The sequence below is a fragment of the Temnothorax americanus genome, unplaced genomic scaffold (assembly GCF_048541705.1).
Source record: "Temnothorax americanus isolate GAGA-0224 unplaced genomic scaffold, ASM4854170v1 Scaffold7, whole genome shotgun sequence".
Classification (NCBI taxonomy): domain Eukaryota; kingdom Metazoa; phylum Arthropoda; class Insecta; order Hymenoptera; family Formicidae; genus Temnothorax; species Temnothorax americanus.
The window spans coordinates 3795236-3809954 of record NW_027509792.1 but is presented as its reverse complement, the minus strand read 5'-3'; the positions used below and the strand labels follow the sequence as shown (position 1 = coordinate 3809954).

The window sequence follows — 14719 nt, the reverse complement described above, 5'->3', positions numbered from 1 at the left end:
CGTCGTATGCTATTGCATTTATTTGCTATAAAGAGCAATTACATATGCTTTTAATACATCTGTAATATAGGGATATTTTTAATTTGTTTCTGTATGCTTTGATACGGTTTCTCGATTATTCTGCCTCGTTGCCAGTGCGGTTGACTCTTCATACCACTCTTAACAAAATAACATTGTTTCGCGAACCGCTTGTTCGTCAGAGAGAAATCACGGGTGGTAGAGTCGCTAATCGAGTCGAATATAGATCGGAACGCCACTAAGTTTGATCAAAAGCGGGCGCGCGAGCCGGTTCTCGACCCAATTTCAAGTATCGGTGAATTCCGATCGGCCAGGCCGTGATAGAATGACGAGCGGCTCGTTTTCATCGGAGTTAGCTCCATGTATCGTGTTTGATGATCGCAACGCGACGTTTTCCTATTCTGCGTTCTATGAACAAGTTGTAGTACGCTACGTTGCTTTCGCCAGGAAGCTGGGAAAAATCGCACGTGCATCGCGAAACAGGATTCGATCGTGTAGAGCTAGGTGAATCAAGATGAGTAAAGCGGAGCGCGTTGTGACCTCGCGCGAGATTGCTCCGAGCATGATTTACGCCGAAACGAAGTGACGATTTCGCAGGTGGTTCGACGCAGATACCCGACATAGCGTCGCGCGTGTCTAATGGCGCCCGTATACGTGCAATTACGCTAACGGCTGAGGGCTGCGGGGATGAATTGCGCGTGTCACAGCGTTCCGAGTAGAGGCAAATGGTCTATTCGAACGGCCGCTCGTACACCGTGACCATATTTCTGTGCTCGCCATCGTCTAATGAATGCGAGGAACCGCGCGAGGATCTCTAATCAGATTTTAGAGTACGATGTTTTCGTCATTCCCGGATAGATATAGCGGTTCTAACATTTAATTAATATACAGTTAAATCATATTTTATGCTTTAGATGCGCTTTTTAGAACCTATGCTACCTTCGTTGCAATTTAAATATTAATATGAGATTTCTGAGATTACAAGACATTTATTACTAAAAATTGTTATTTTAATTACAATTTATACTTTACAACAGTTTGTCTGAGGCGAGTCTGAAGCAACACATATGTGAGCAGGAACTAATCGACATATATTTAAGCGCTATTTATCAGCTGATTGAAATATCGATGACAGAAGCTCAGATTCCTCAGATTCCTCTGGAATCTCATTTTGTATACGTGTTTATTTTCATATATATACTATCTACATATGTATCGATAGAATTCTACGGGAATAGGAAGCGGTTATATCTGTGATACCATACGTGTACAAGCATTTACACATGATTACGCAGCAAATGAAGCTGTAATGAAGATATTATTAAGATTGGTGCATTCGCGTTATAACGATAATGAAAACGCGAAAAGTCATTTAAATGAGAATGCGTTCAAATCGTGTCGTTAACGTTTTTGGCATAGTATTTTTATCGATTTTTAGCGATGGTAGCGATAGGATTTCTATATACAAAAATGTACATAGTTTTAATTGATTATAATGTACATTTTTAATTTGTTACTTTGTTTAGGATTTTTTTATTTGGGTATAAATTTTAATTAGTTTGCAATGTTTTGTTTATATTTTGACATTAATCAAATGTAGTTTTGAGTAATGAGAAAGCGATTATAACTTGAATATATTATTGAATACTTCAATTAATTATATATAATAATTATATTGTTTTTCTCAATTACAGCAATTTTTTAATTTAAAAATATTGAAACATGAAATAATTAAGTACGTAATGTATTATATGTACATATATGTAATTGAATAACAATGCAAAATCTAAAGATATTAAAAATTCTTAATATTATTTCTTTACATATAGATTTATAATATTATTATATTATCTTTTTGAAAGTAATATAGATTATGTTAAGATGTGACTAAAAAATATAGCATTTCTCGACTCATCTTTAATGAATTGCAATACGCAATACATCGGGCGAATCTTAGAGAAACAAAAATCGGGTCTTTCTCCAATTGTTCTGCATTAGTAATCGACATTCGTCGAGTCGAGTCGCGTCACGTTGTCTGGACCGCTCATATTCGGTTGCGCGTTTCGCGACAGATTTCGGTTCGATTTCGCGAGACGTGCTTTCAATTTCGCGTGCGAACATGCGATGGTCTCTCTCTCTCTCTCTCTGTTTTTCTCTATGCGTGCGTGATGTTACATTTCGTCGCGATGCAACGCGATCCAACATTCCGCGCGGTTTACCGATCCGCAAACGGATTCGCGCGTGTTCGCGCGGTACGCCGCGCGTGCACATTTGCGTACAAACGAGGCTGCATTCAGATGTAGCCTAGGTTATCGCTCGTATTTTAAACCCAGCGCTACTCGTATCGCTTCGGAATCGCGTTCTCGACGCAACGCGAATAACTGCTCGCTTTTTGATAGCCGCGGCGTGTGCGTTTCAGTCTAACGGGCTGAATAGAACTCTTTTTTTTTTGTTGAAAGAGAGATATGTGTGGATTCTACCGTGTTCTTCTACGTAGGATTTATATTTATTAAAAATTTTAAAAAACAATCACTCCTCTTTGCTATAACTATATTATTTTTTTCTTTTTTTTGGTTTGTTTTCTCAATAATACTATTGCCGTAAATAATTCCTTTCGGGATTAATGTGTTTAGAATTATATGTAAAATATTTGTAACGTAATTAAAAATATCTGCTGCATTTTTATCGTAATTAAAATTTTAAGATATTTATTGTACGCGAACTTTGTACACAAGGAAAAGGACGATCGATGAGTTAACGATCTTTTTATTTTTGCGGAGATAATTTGGCATAGAGCTTTGGGATTGTACACTTGGTATGTCGCCGAGAATCGGAGCAGACGTTTTGCTACGTGAGCACGAAACTCGCATGCACGATCCCAGGGGCATGTCAGCCCAATCGGACAAGAATGTCAGGTGGTCGCGTCACGGACCACCAGCTGTCCATCAATTCTGTCCATGGGGTACACGGGGGTTCCCGTCTCTCTCTGATTACGTCCGCATGCCGGTTGGATTTCACGTGGAAATTGCGACTTTGTTCCCTTCGGCGCTCTCTCTCTCTTTCCCTCTCTCCCTCTCTCCCTCCCCCCTCTCTATCTATCTATCTATCTATCTATCTATCTATCTATCTATCTTATCTATCTTTATCTTTATCTCTATATCTCTCGTCCGTTGGGTCGGCGATCAGATATCCTACAACGATGGCGACACAGAGAATAATGAAGTTTTACGAAAGATAGCCGCGAGATATTTTGCGAATCTGACTGGAAGTTAAATCCGATATATTGCGACACACCGATTTTGCAAGCGTGCGATCGACGTGTACGTAACAACTCTTCTGCTTGTAATTTCTGTTGAAGAACTTAGTCTACGTTTCAAAGTAGGAAACTTTATTTTGAGTACCTCTCTACGCTTTTTGATACGATATTTATACAATGATAAATACACGAATCTTGTAATCGTTAGATATAAACCGGACGTTATGCTTAATTTTTTTATGCACTGCGTAGCTTACCTGTCGATGCAGTTCAAATGCAACTACGGCGACAAAACCTACGCTTTTCTCTTTTCTCTTCTCTATATCTTTCATCGCTACACGGCCGTTCAATAATATCTCGCCCAAGTTCACCCGATCTTTCGCGTGCTCCGCGAGTCTCGTGCATAAGCTACGGATGTGTTGCATCCTTGCTCCCTTCGTTCTCCTCATCCAGCTTCTTCTACTGCCGTGACTTTCTATGATCTTCGCCGCTGACGCTACGTCGGAGCACCAGCCAATCCGACATATCAATATTGGAATTGCATCTCAATGACGTAACTCCCGTTCCTCTGATCGCTCTGCCAAGTCCCCTTCTCCCAGCTGTCTTTCTTTTTTCCATTTTCCATTTCGCTCCGCGATACGCTCGATCTTCCTATATTTTCTTTGCACGAGCGTAGGTAGTTAAACGGGGAGCGTTAAAAACACGCTTGGGGGAAGAGAGAAAGAGACGAAAAGAACGGGGAAGAGTGGCAGAATTGAAAACGGAGAAATCGCGTCTGTCACTTTGCATTTTATCACGTTGCAGAATCTCGTTAGCCTTCAATAATATTTATCTGCCAGTCATAGCGATCGTTTGACGATGATGGCAGGAAACGTATTTATGCGCAGGATGCCCCCGTGTATCGCTCGTATCATCGCTAAAGTGCGGTGAGTGTGGCTACGATAGTTATAATTGTATGGAGAGCACGCCCGCGTATAATCAAAATAGCTTCTCTTCTAATGGCATTAATAACCTGCGTTGCATTTAGTTCGTACACAATTATCTGTGCTAAACTACGTTCAACTACGTTAAAAGTTAGGATATTAAAAACACGAAATCCACTAGAAATTCTTTTTTTCTAACTTTTAATATTGATTTTACGTATAACTAAGATTTAATTTGCCTATACAGTATTTATAATAGATGCACATCTACATTTCTGGATAGTTTACAGAAATCCTCATTTAATTGCTTGTTAAAAGTCGTCGATGCCTTGATATTCTTTTGTTAAAACAATTCTAAGTACAAAATATTTATGGATGCGAACAAGCGCGAAGCTGGAAAGCGCCACGTCGCGTCGGAGGCGTAAGCATCAATATTATTCGGTATAGTGCGACTGTTGCCGTTGCATTGGTGATTCGAGGGGGCTGCGCCGCGGTGTTTAAGATTCCAAACGCGCCGGCACACCGCCGTACGGTCCAGGATTTTGAAGCTCAATCCGCGATAGTGGTTAACGCGAGCAATATCGCGATATTCTCGTGGGGCGCGAGCAACCCGACGCCACTGCCTCGAGACAGCACCGTTTATTCCCGATCGCGGTTCGACAGCCGACTTCTCTTTTCCTTCGTGCTCCCGTGTGTACTTACGTGATCGAATACGTAAGCAGTTGGCTGGCCCGTCCTTCTACTTCTTCCCCGAACTGATCCTCTTTTTCTTTCCTGCTCTCTCTCTTACTTCTCTTTTCGCGTGTTCTCGTATCTCGAATCAGATGGAAATACAGATAGAATTTAGGTTATTTGCGGGGATATTTTAACTCGATGGAGTACGAAGTAACATCTCTTTTTCCTCCCTCGTCGTTTTATTCTCGATTGGATTTTTGGCGAGCGAAGCGTGCAGTCGCGCCTTCGTATACGTAATCTTGTCGTCGATAACGATGGGACTCAAGCGTGCGTCAAGTATAATTGGAAGAATGCGAGAGACAACTCTGTTTCTTTCTTTATTCCATCATTTAGGATGTATATTTGGATTTTCTTGCTGCCTAATGCGAATTCAATATTTTCACGTAAAAACGTAAAACGTTGAATTTGTTTTTGCAGTTTCCTTCTCGTAGCGAAATGTTATTTACTGTGCGCAATTAAAGCTCTATAACCATCCGAAAAGAACGCAGAAAGAATAACGGGCACGAGACAGAGACTACATTCTGCGTGTACCCGACATTTCGTAGGCATACGTGCTTCGTACTTCCCCGCAAGCACAACCATACGCTTTATGACGTAAAGGATAATAACGCGGAGTTGAAGAGAGATTCGGCCGGCGGGTGTTGCCTTTTAAATGTTACGTTACGAGCTTGAATTAGTTTAGTTGCCTTCGGTGCTTTAACTCGCTTTACGAGCAGTCGACCAAATTCCGCTATATAAATTTAAGTCACAAACGGGAGATGATATAAAAATTTAATGTGTCGAGAAAAAAAAAAGGACTGGACAAGATGAATGCGAGATATAGCGTCGCAAAAAACCGCGTGCAGATATGGTGCGTTCTTGCTTTACAACAACGCAGGAATGGCTCTGTGAATTTTTATAATGAAGGTTGGATTATTTGGATTATTTCTGAATTAATTAAGTTGAAGTGCGCTCATGAATTCCACAACGAAGAAGTATCGCGATAAGTTCGAACGAATAAGCGCGTTTTAATGATCGCTACAGATAACGTATCAGAAATAACATGCTGAACAACATTTTTATTCGAAACTTTTTAATTTGTCTAAAGCTTTTTAGTCATCGCTATATTAAATTATAATAATAGAAATTTTAACGAGACCGCACGATTTTTTTCTACTTCGTTGCTTGACAAAGTTACAGTCATAATGGGTATCTCGTCGCTTTTCAGATATGTTTACATCGACGAGGTAACATTATGGCTGCAGGCGCAGGCAAGGAACGTCGAACGATTATCGGTTTAAATATTTCGTGTCCCCTGATTGAGTTTTCCGTAACGAAGCGTAACTACGTTACCGGTGTAAAAGCCTGTTAACTTATCCTCTAATGTCTCGACGAATTAACGTCGGCGCACTGCGAAACTTAATTTTGACCGGTATCCCGTTAACGCGGCAGTTATGGAATATACTAGAGAAAGCCATTTTGGATCTCTCTAACGGGCGAGACTCGGTTGGTCATGTAAATGCAAGAACTGCTTTTGTAAGGGGGGTAGCTGCAGAGAGAGAGATAATATCGTTACTGCTTGTGTAAGTTTAATTTAACTGTCCCGATTCTACCTTATATAATACAAAATAGTCGTGGACGAGACCTTAGTGGGTTTCCCGTGGTTAAATTAAACTTCCGCCTCGTATATGTATCTACATATATCCCGATCTTGCACTGATACGTACAAATACGAGAGGAAACACACAATAACAATCAAGTTAAAGCCTTCGTTGTACGAGGTATCTCTTTAAAGAAGTGACAGATCAAGGTTAAATTAGAATAGAATCGAGGGTATAATACGCAGTCAGAATACAAATGCATTTATTCAATAATGCCGATGTTCTGTCTATTTTTTTTTCTAAGTATACTGCATATGTGCATTGTTGCCAGACGACGATCGTTCCCTTATCGCTTTGAATATTCAACAGCTACCGCAATAAAAGCACCCGTTTTGTTTCTGCATTCGCCTCTTGCTTCCTTTTATTCGATTAAAATCTCCATCAAAATTTTCGGAAGCGGAAGCGACGGGTACGAGAAGTTGAATATTACAGAAGCCGCACAGGAAACCGGTCTCAAAACTTACGGTGACTACGTAGCTCGTAAAGTCAGGTAGATCATCAGGTTTACGATTTATGGGACTTTTATATTACGACATTATTGTCGTGTTTAAGTTATGATTAATATTGGTGCAATAATTTTATGTTAAATAATAAAAATGTGACTTTCTGAAAGGGAAGTGAATTTTTTAGATTTTGTATTTGCATGTATTATATTTATCGAAAGACACGCAGTGTCTCGCGCCAATATACATATAGCTTACATTATACATATATCATTTTGATTTATATATTATTTTGATACCTTGATGAATGATAATATTCCGAAGATACAACAATTGTCAAGATTTTTATATAATTTTTACATCATTTTTGTTCGACCGATATTAACCATTTCTCTGCTTATGCAGAATATATATATGCATATCATTGCATTGGTATTGATATGGAAAGCACGGCATGTTGATCATCATAATTACGATACGTTGTACGTTATACATACGTACATACATTTTGCATATTAAGCGTGTAATTCGGGATTGCATAAACACGGTACGTGCTGTATCAGAATTTTTCGCCCGGCTGCTGTTGAAATCAATCGATGCGGTTATAATCGTAACAGGCAGTTGACGCAATCGGATGAAATTATATTAAGTATGAATTGAACGAATCTCGGATATCCTGACGATAGATTCTTCATGAAGACTCTATAACAATAAACTCGAGCGCGTTGCTGAACAGATGGAAGTTTCACTATTTTCTTTTTCTCTTTTTAAACTCGCGCACAAAACTTTCGCACTTTGAAATTAAATCATTGCAAAATCTTCTTCGCGATATTGTTGGTCACGCGTTTGCGTCATTTTCATTGATTCAACTCGCAGCCGATTTTTCTTAATGGTTATCGCCTTTTCCGATCGGGTACGGGGGTGTTTCCATCTCATCGCCGATTGTGCCGGGTGAGGACAACACGAAGCGCAAGAAGCTGAAAATGCGGCTGGGGGATGGAACGAGGTCAAGTTGATTTTATCTCCTTGTAAGCGCGGGTACACGCCTTCGAAACCCGACCGACGTTATTTACGGCCAATGCATTTTCATCGGCTTTACGTTCGGGGTGGAAGCACGCTCGGCCGCGAACATCGCGAACGTATATATCGCATGAACTCGATATAAGGCTACGAGCGCGCAGCGCGGATTGGGTAAATAACCTTCATAAGAACGAAATAGGATAATGACGTTGATATATTTCATACATCTCTGGAAAGTATCGTAGATCGACTCGGGCGTATGATTCGCTGCATGCTGCATATTTAAACAGTTTTTTTTAAGCCATTGCGATAACTGAATTATTGTTTTAGATTAAATGTAAAGGAACTGCTTTTTTTTAAACCAATTCTTTTTCGATATCAGTAAAAATAATCATTATTGATTTGTAACCTCGAAGATATGTTTGAATTTAATCGAAAAAAGATATCTAGGCTATTTAAATATCTTAATATGATGATTTGAAATATAAAGCGGCGAGTCGCGTCTGATTGTTTCCATTATAATTTACAATAAATTTATTTCTGATAAAATTCTACTAGATTATACATGCGATCATAAGTCTGAATTTAATTGATGGACGTGATTATCTTAGTATTTATTATGTTAAGTATTTGTAAATAATGATATTTGAATTACCGCAATTTCCAAGTATTTCGATAATCGACGCGTTTGTTTGTATCTGGATCTGTTTGAACGCGTTTACGGGAACAAGTTACTGCTGGATCATTGCAAATACGATTCTTTAGGAAAGCGGGCGACAACAATCGATAGCGGTTATCCGCGCCGAACCAAATATCGGATCGCGCGGAAGAAGGGAGCCAAGAGTGGCGTATGGGGAAGGAATACACAAACGGCGTGCCGAATTTACGAGAGCGACGTTGGGCTGTTCAAATACTATCAAATTCGAATCCGTTTGAGAGCAGGGCTTAGCGATCCTACGCCCGATATCCTTCCCATCTCCTCGATCGAAAGGGGGCCTCGGGACTCGATGTTCTCTGCTCCTTCGCCGAGTTAACGTCGATGAAATCAGGTCAGAGCTCGCGCTTATCGATCGCTCGGCGGGAATCTGCCGGGCACTTATTCTTCCGCGCTACGGTCGAAGATGGAAAGAAAGGAGATAAATATCGGTGAACCGGATATTGAGGGAATAAATAGATAACATAGGTTTCGTATAACCCCGTTAAGTGCCGATTCGTTTCCGAAACTTGTGAGTTTCCCAAGAAGAACGAGGGAAAAGTAAGCAGAAAAAATCAATAAATAAAAATCAATAAATTTTCTCGATGATGGAAGGAAATAACGAACAGGTGAATAGTAATAGCGGGAGTTAAACATCAAGTATCAAAAATATCAAAATGATATACCTAATAATATCTTACTCCTCAGTTAATTTAAAACTGATTATGTAGGACATTGATTATGAACATTGTCGCGTCTACGTGTGACTAAATAAAATAAAATAAAATTATCTACGCGTAATGATTCTTTTGATATCGGATCACGCGAATCGCGATAAGCTTCAATCTCGTGCGTCACATATTTCGCGAAAAATAATGTAACAGATACGCTCGTTTTCTCACTTGTTTTTATCCCCCCCCCCCCCCGCGCGAATGAGACTGGACCGGAGTGTAGATCCCGATAATTATAATCAGTCGGGAGGGTCCAGCGTCAAGGCAAAGGGAGTTAGAGCGACGATCGTCAGAGCTGGTGGTACAAGGGGTGGCGGCAGCAGCGACCAGTCGGAAGGGCGGTGGACGCGAGAGGGTAACCCTGTGTGCCGTCTCCGCTCGCAGCGATGGAGGGTGGACAGAGCATTTACATCATTTAATTTATGACCCTCTCCGCCGCGATCGGCCTGTACGATGGCCGATGGTTCTCCGCAACATATACGCATACACGCGTCACGCAATGTGCCATCGTACAAGTACATGTGCACGTATGCGCTGATACACGCATATACAGAACACAGTCGCGCGTCGCGCTCACTAATGCACCGGCAGAATAAATTTGCATATGCATGTGACTGTGTTCGGATGGAACTACGCGACGGAAAGAGGGAGGCTGCGGGAGACCCCGATGGAAGCCACCTATGGGCAAGAACGGGAATGAAAAACACACACACACACACACACACACACACACACACACACACACACACACACACATCGGGTGCTTCCTTTTCGAATCGAAAGTAGCCAACCGGGGTGGTCATTGCGATCGGATAGTGGCACTGAAAAAGTAATGCGTTTGCTTTAAGTAATTTTATTTGCTAGAACTCGGTCCTTCGGTTTCCTTCTACGTGTAGTTTTATAGAGATTGCTACATTTCCCGCTCTTCTCTTTTTACTCTTCTTTTCCCTTTCTTTCGCCTTTCTTTTATTTACACGTTTCTCACTAATTAACTCGACTAACGAATGGTAGGTGGTCTATGAGAACTCCTATATTTGGAAATCAGCAAACGTAATCCCGTACGAGAGAGAGAGAGAGAGAGAGAAAAGGTTTAACAATTTATTCGGCGTACAGACGCTTTTGTAAGTTTTAATTCATTTTTTCTTTTCGGATAAGAAAATTGCGGTCTCGCGATTGTAACCCGGCTGCCATACCGCCACCGGATGACAACTTGCGGCCGAAACTCCGGGTATTAGCGGCGGCGAAACTCAAGGAAACGGGCCGTCTTATACCATAACCTGTAACGTGTAAACGGGAGTATTTGGCCCGGGGATTACCGAAACTCGAAGTTTGATTGGCTGTGCCAGGGGTATCAAGTTTTGGCGGGGGCGTGTGAAACTTTGGTTAATTTGCCGGGTTGCACCGGGCGCAGCGAACCCCGCAAGTTCCGTGAAGCGAAAGCGAAGGGAGCGAAACGGGGCGCAATGTTGTCTTTGATTGGATTGATTGGATTTAAGTTTTTCTTTCCGCGGCGCAATGTCCGGTGCTTCCTGTCGAAAACACCGTATCCTGCCGTCAGCAATCTCTTGCAATTAGACACGATAAAACGCGCGGATGCAATTTGGATGAAATGAGGGTTTAAATTATACGTACATTATTAATGATTATTACGTCGGTATGACGCGCTAATTTATTATAATAAGGTTTATGAATTTATCATTTAAATTTATTACGATATTTTATAAATCTGCAATAATTTGCATAATATTTAGAACCACTTTTGAATACTTAACATATTGTTTTCGAGATTATGCGCTTACAGAAATATTTTCAAATATATATGATATTCTCTTGTCATTTTATTAAGACACATTTGACGATACTTTTGGCGTCGATATGAACGCGAATGTGACTTGACTGACACGTGATTTGAACAATTAACATTTATAATCTGCAACACATGTGGATATATTTTAATTGTATCTATATTTTCTCATCATAACATTATAACGTACACATGTTACAACAAAATTGTTTCTTATAGGATATATTTCGCAAAAACATTAAATAGATTTGACGTATCGCACACATAGTTTCGTGCGAGATGTTCCCTCCGCTTTATCCAATATATTCGTTAAATCACATCGGTATACCGTACAGGAATCTCCAATAAAATTCCAATAAAATTCGAATCGGCGCGGGCGCCGGCGAAGGAACGACCAGAATTTCGGCAATTTTGTTTTATCGTCGCAGTGAGATTTTGAGCGATGCTATATAGTGGCTTTGACCAGAAGACGTAATTTTTTTAATTACAGGGACGCGTGTACGATGCGGTTCTTGTAAAGCGTGCGATGAATGAAGGAGTACTTACCTCTTCGCGAATATTTTTACTCTTTATTCGGGTGTCCGAATGAGTCAACGCTAGAACGCTTTTGCGTGACTTTAAATTAAAACGCACAGCAGTTACGCGAGAGCGAATTTGCTCTCAATTAGTATACGATTATCCGTTGCCTTTCTCTCTGTATTCTCTCTCACTCGTTCATTCGCTAACTCACTCACATTCTCTCTTTCTTTTCCTCTCTCGTTGGACTCATTCGCCTTTGAATTTCTGAAATTGATTTCCATGTAACAACACGGTTGTGTAATTCGCGTTTTTTGCAAGTGACCGAAATGAGAAACTCCGGAAAATTCAAATTTTCAATATCGAGAAGAGAAATTGTCGTTATATAACTCAGCGATGTGAGACTTTTTTAAAACACGCTCTTTACATCTTTTACTTTATTCGTTATTTTTTACAAACAATGCACAGTTGTGTAAAAATTGCTTATAAAAATTGGAACATCTCTCGCCATTTATTGCGTTATATTGCTCAGTCTTGCGAAATTGTGTTACAGACCCGGAAACAAAAATACCACTTTTGTGGTCTCGCGGCGTCGGATATCGTACGCACAAAATTGAATTCCTCAATTCGCTATATACATATTGCGCGATATGCGCTCGCGTTTCACTACATTTTTTGCCAACAAAATTTGTCTTGCGAATATTTTCTAGTACCAAATTTTTCTCGACATTTTTAGCTCGGGATAAAATAAACGCTTTTGAACACACTTCAAGCATATGGTTAAAATTATTTTATGTACATGACGAATCTGATTTCATATTACTGCATTACTATATAAAATGAAAAATTCTTTATGTTGTTACAGAATGTCAGAAGGCAGTTTGCTATGGCTCGTGTACTGAAGCCACAACTGGTGCCCTCCAAGCCGCCCCTTATTTCTTCATGGCAGCAACGGTGAGTGAGTTAAACATATATAATATCTCTCCATCAATTAATATAACTTAAATATCTTATATAGATATTTGTACGTACAAATTTTAAAAAATCGTGGAAACAAATTTTTTTCGGTTTGCGATTTTTTATAAAGTATAATATGATTAATTGTATGGTTGGACTTATTGTTAGACTATATTAAACTATATTAAATTAAACGAGCTTTTTTTTACTATTTTTATAATAGTTGTAGAATTAGGAGGAACTAATAGATATCGAAAAGAAACTTCTCTAAAAATCTGAAACAATCGAGAGGCACTTTAAAGTCTCTCTTGTTAGGTGCATTTTCGTACACATCACGTGCGTGTATAGATATGTGTGCACATTCACGAAGGTAGAAAACCGCTTTGCGCTCTCTCTTTCTCTTTCTCTTCCTCTCGTTCTGTGGTCTCTCGGACGGAGTCCAGAATTCCAGACCGCCCCTTCCGGATATTCATCCGTCGTATATCTTCGAACCGGTCGCGCACTTCGGTACTTACGTGCGATCGCCAGTCTACCGATTAGGGAAAGGAGAGAAACACGGTTGAAGTCGCCACACGAGTTACGTGTGACAGTTTAAGGACGGCAGACGGAACGACGTTATCTACGTTCTCTTGATAACCCCGTCAACCGGTCAGTCTGGCTCCTCCCTACCATCTGTACCAGACACTCTGTAACCGGAAGACGTAATGCCAGATTCGAGTATAATTTTATCTAAACGCCCCTTTTTAGGTTTTCGATCTCTTTCAACATTATTGCGATCTTCGAATTGTTATAGGGCCAGGGTGGAGAGTATTTATTTATTTTACTTCTTTATATTTTATATTTTATCTTGATAGAAAAATAGTCATATTTTGCTGAGAATATAGCAAATACATGTATTTTACGATTTTCAGTCTTTATTTTTCTAATGTATAAATCTTTTATATATGTATACGTATATATGTGCATATGTAATATATTTGAAAGTTATTTAGTTATATAGAGGTTCTATATAAGTATATAAATGTGTGTGAATAGACATTTAGGTTTAATGCTTTTTTTAGAAATTAATGCGCACTCCGAGGGTATGCGGGGAATATCTCTGGAATTGAAGGGCTGAAGATGTATTTCCTTAGAGATACGTACATCGCGAAATCAGCACGTTATTACGCCGAGGTGCTTAATGGGAAGAGCGACGCAAAATGAAAGGGCCGTAAAGAGTCTGACACGCACTTCGCGTTTAGGGTGGTGTTCGCCGTTTGAAATACATGCGTGTTCCGACGCTCCGCGCCAGGAGTGCGGGGAATGTAATCGAGGGTTGCCGCGCGTTCGAATCGCGTCGACTTTGCTGAATGTGCGGTGGCGCTTCGATTAATAGTTATTGGTTTCGTTGCCGGTTGCGGACGCCTCCGCCGCCACCGCTTCGCGGCTTCGGCTTCCTTTTCTCCTCTCCTCGTTCGTGACGGAGCGCCAGCCGTATCGGCAGCTTCGGATAATATTAATCGCTTTCGAATCGCGCCGTGAAACGCCCGATCGAATCCGGAGAGTGTGGGCACCCACAGGGTACGAAAGATACGCGAGTGTATCGGCACGAGGAATTACGCCTGGGCATCGTATTAAGCAACATTTTTATCTTAACATGGTAGCGTGTATTTTAGCAGCTTTATGTTTCTTTGATATTTTTAATATTTTTACGCAACTTTTTTTCATGTGGGAGAATATAAATTACTAACATGTAAATAATACATACATACATACATACACACAAACATACAAACATATTAATAATAATACTAACATATAAACTATTAAAAATTATAACAAAGAAAAGTTGACATAAGAGGTAAGATGAAATTGCGGTTTTATGCAGAAATGATTGGTATTTTAAAGAATTAAATAATTACGTGGATACATGGAATGCGCCCCGTCGACGTATCCTATGGGGGAACTGAAAGCGACTGGTGACTGGTCGTCGGTTTCGCGGT

The 14719-nt window shown here is 40.1% G+C and overlaps 1 protein-coding gene across 4 annotated transcripts in view; it reads left to right on the top strand.

Moving 5' to 3' along the window:
- Nucleotides 1-14719, top strand: part of LOC143906217 (uncharacterized) — a 385481-nt gene that overhangs the window by 67739 nt on the left and 303023 nt on the right. For all 4 annotated transcript variants that reach the window (XM_077422126.1, XM_077422124.1, XM_077422125.1 and 1 more), the window contains exon 3: nt 12646-12734. In XM_077422126.1, coding sequence (XP_077278252.1) covers nt 12723-12734 — 12 coding nt within the window. In that variant the 5' untranslated portion in view covers nt 12646-12722. The remainder of the gene's footprint in view (nt 1-12645; nt 12735-14719) is intronic.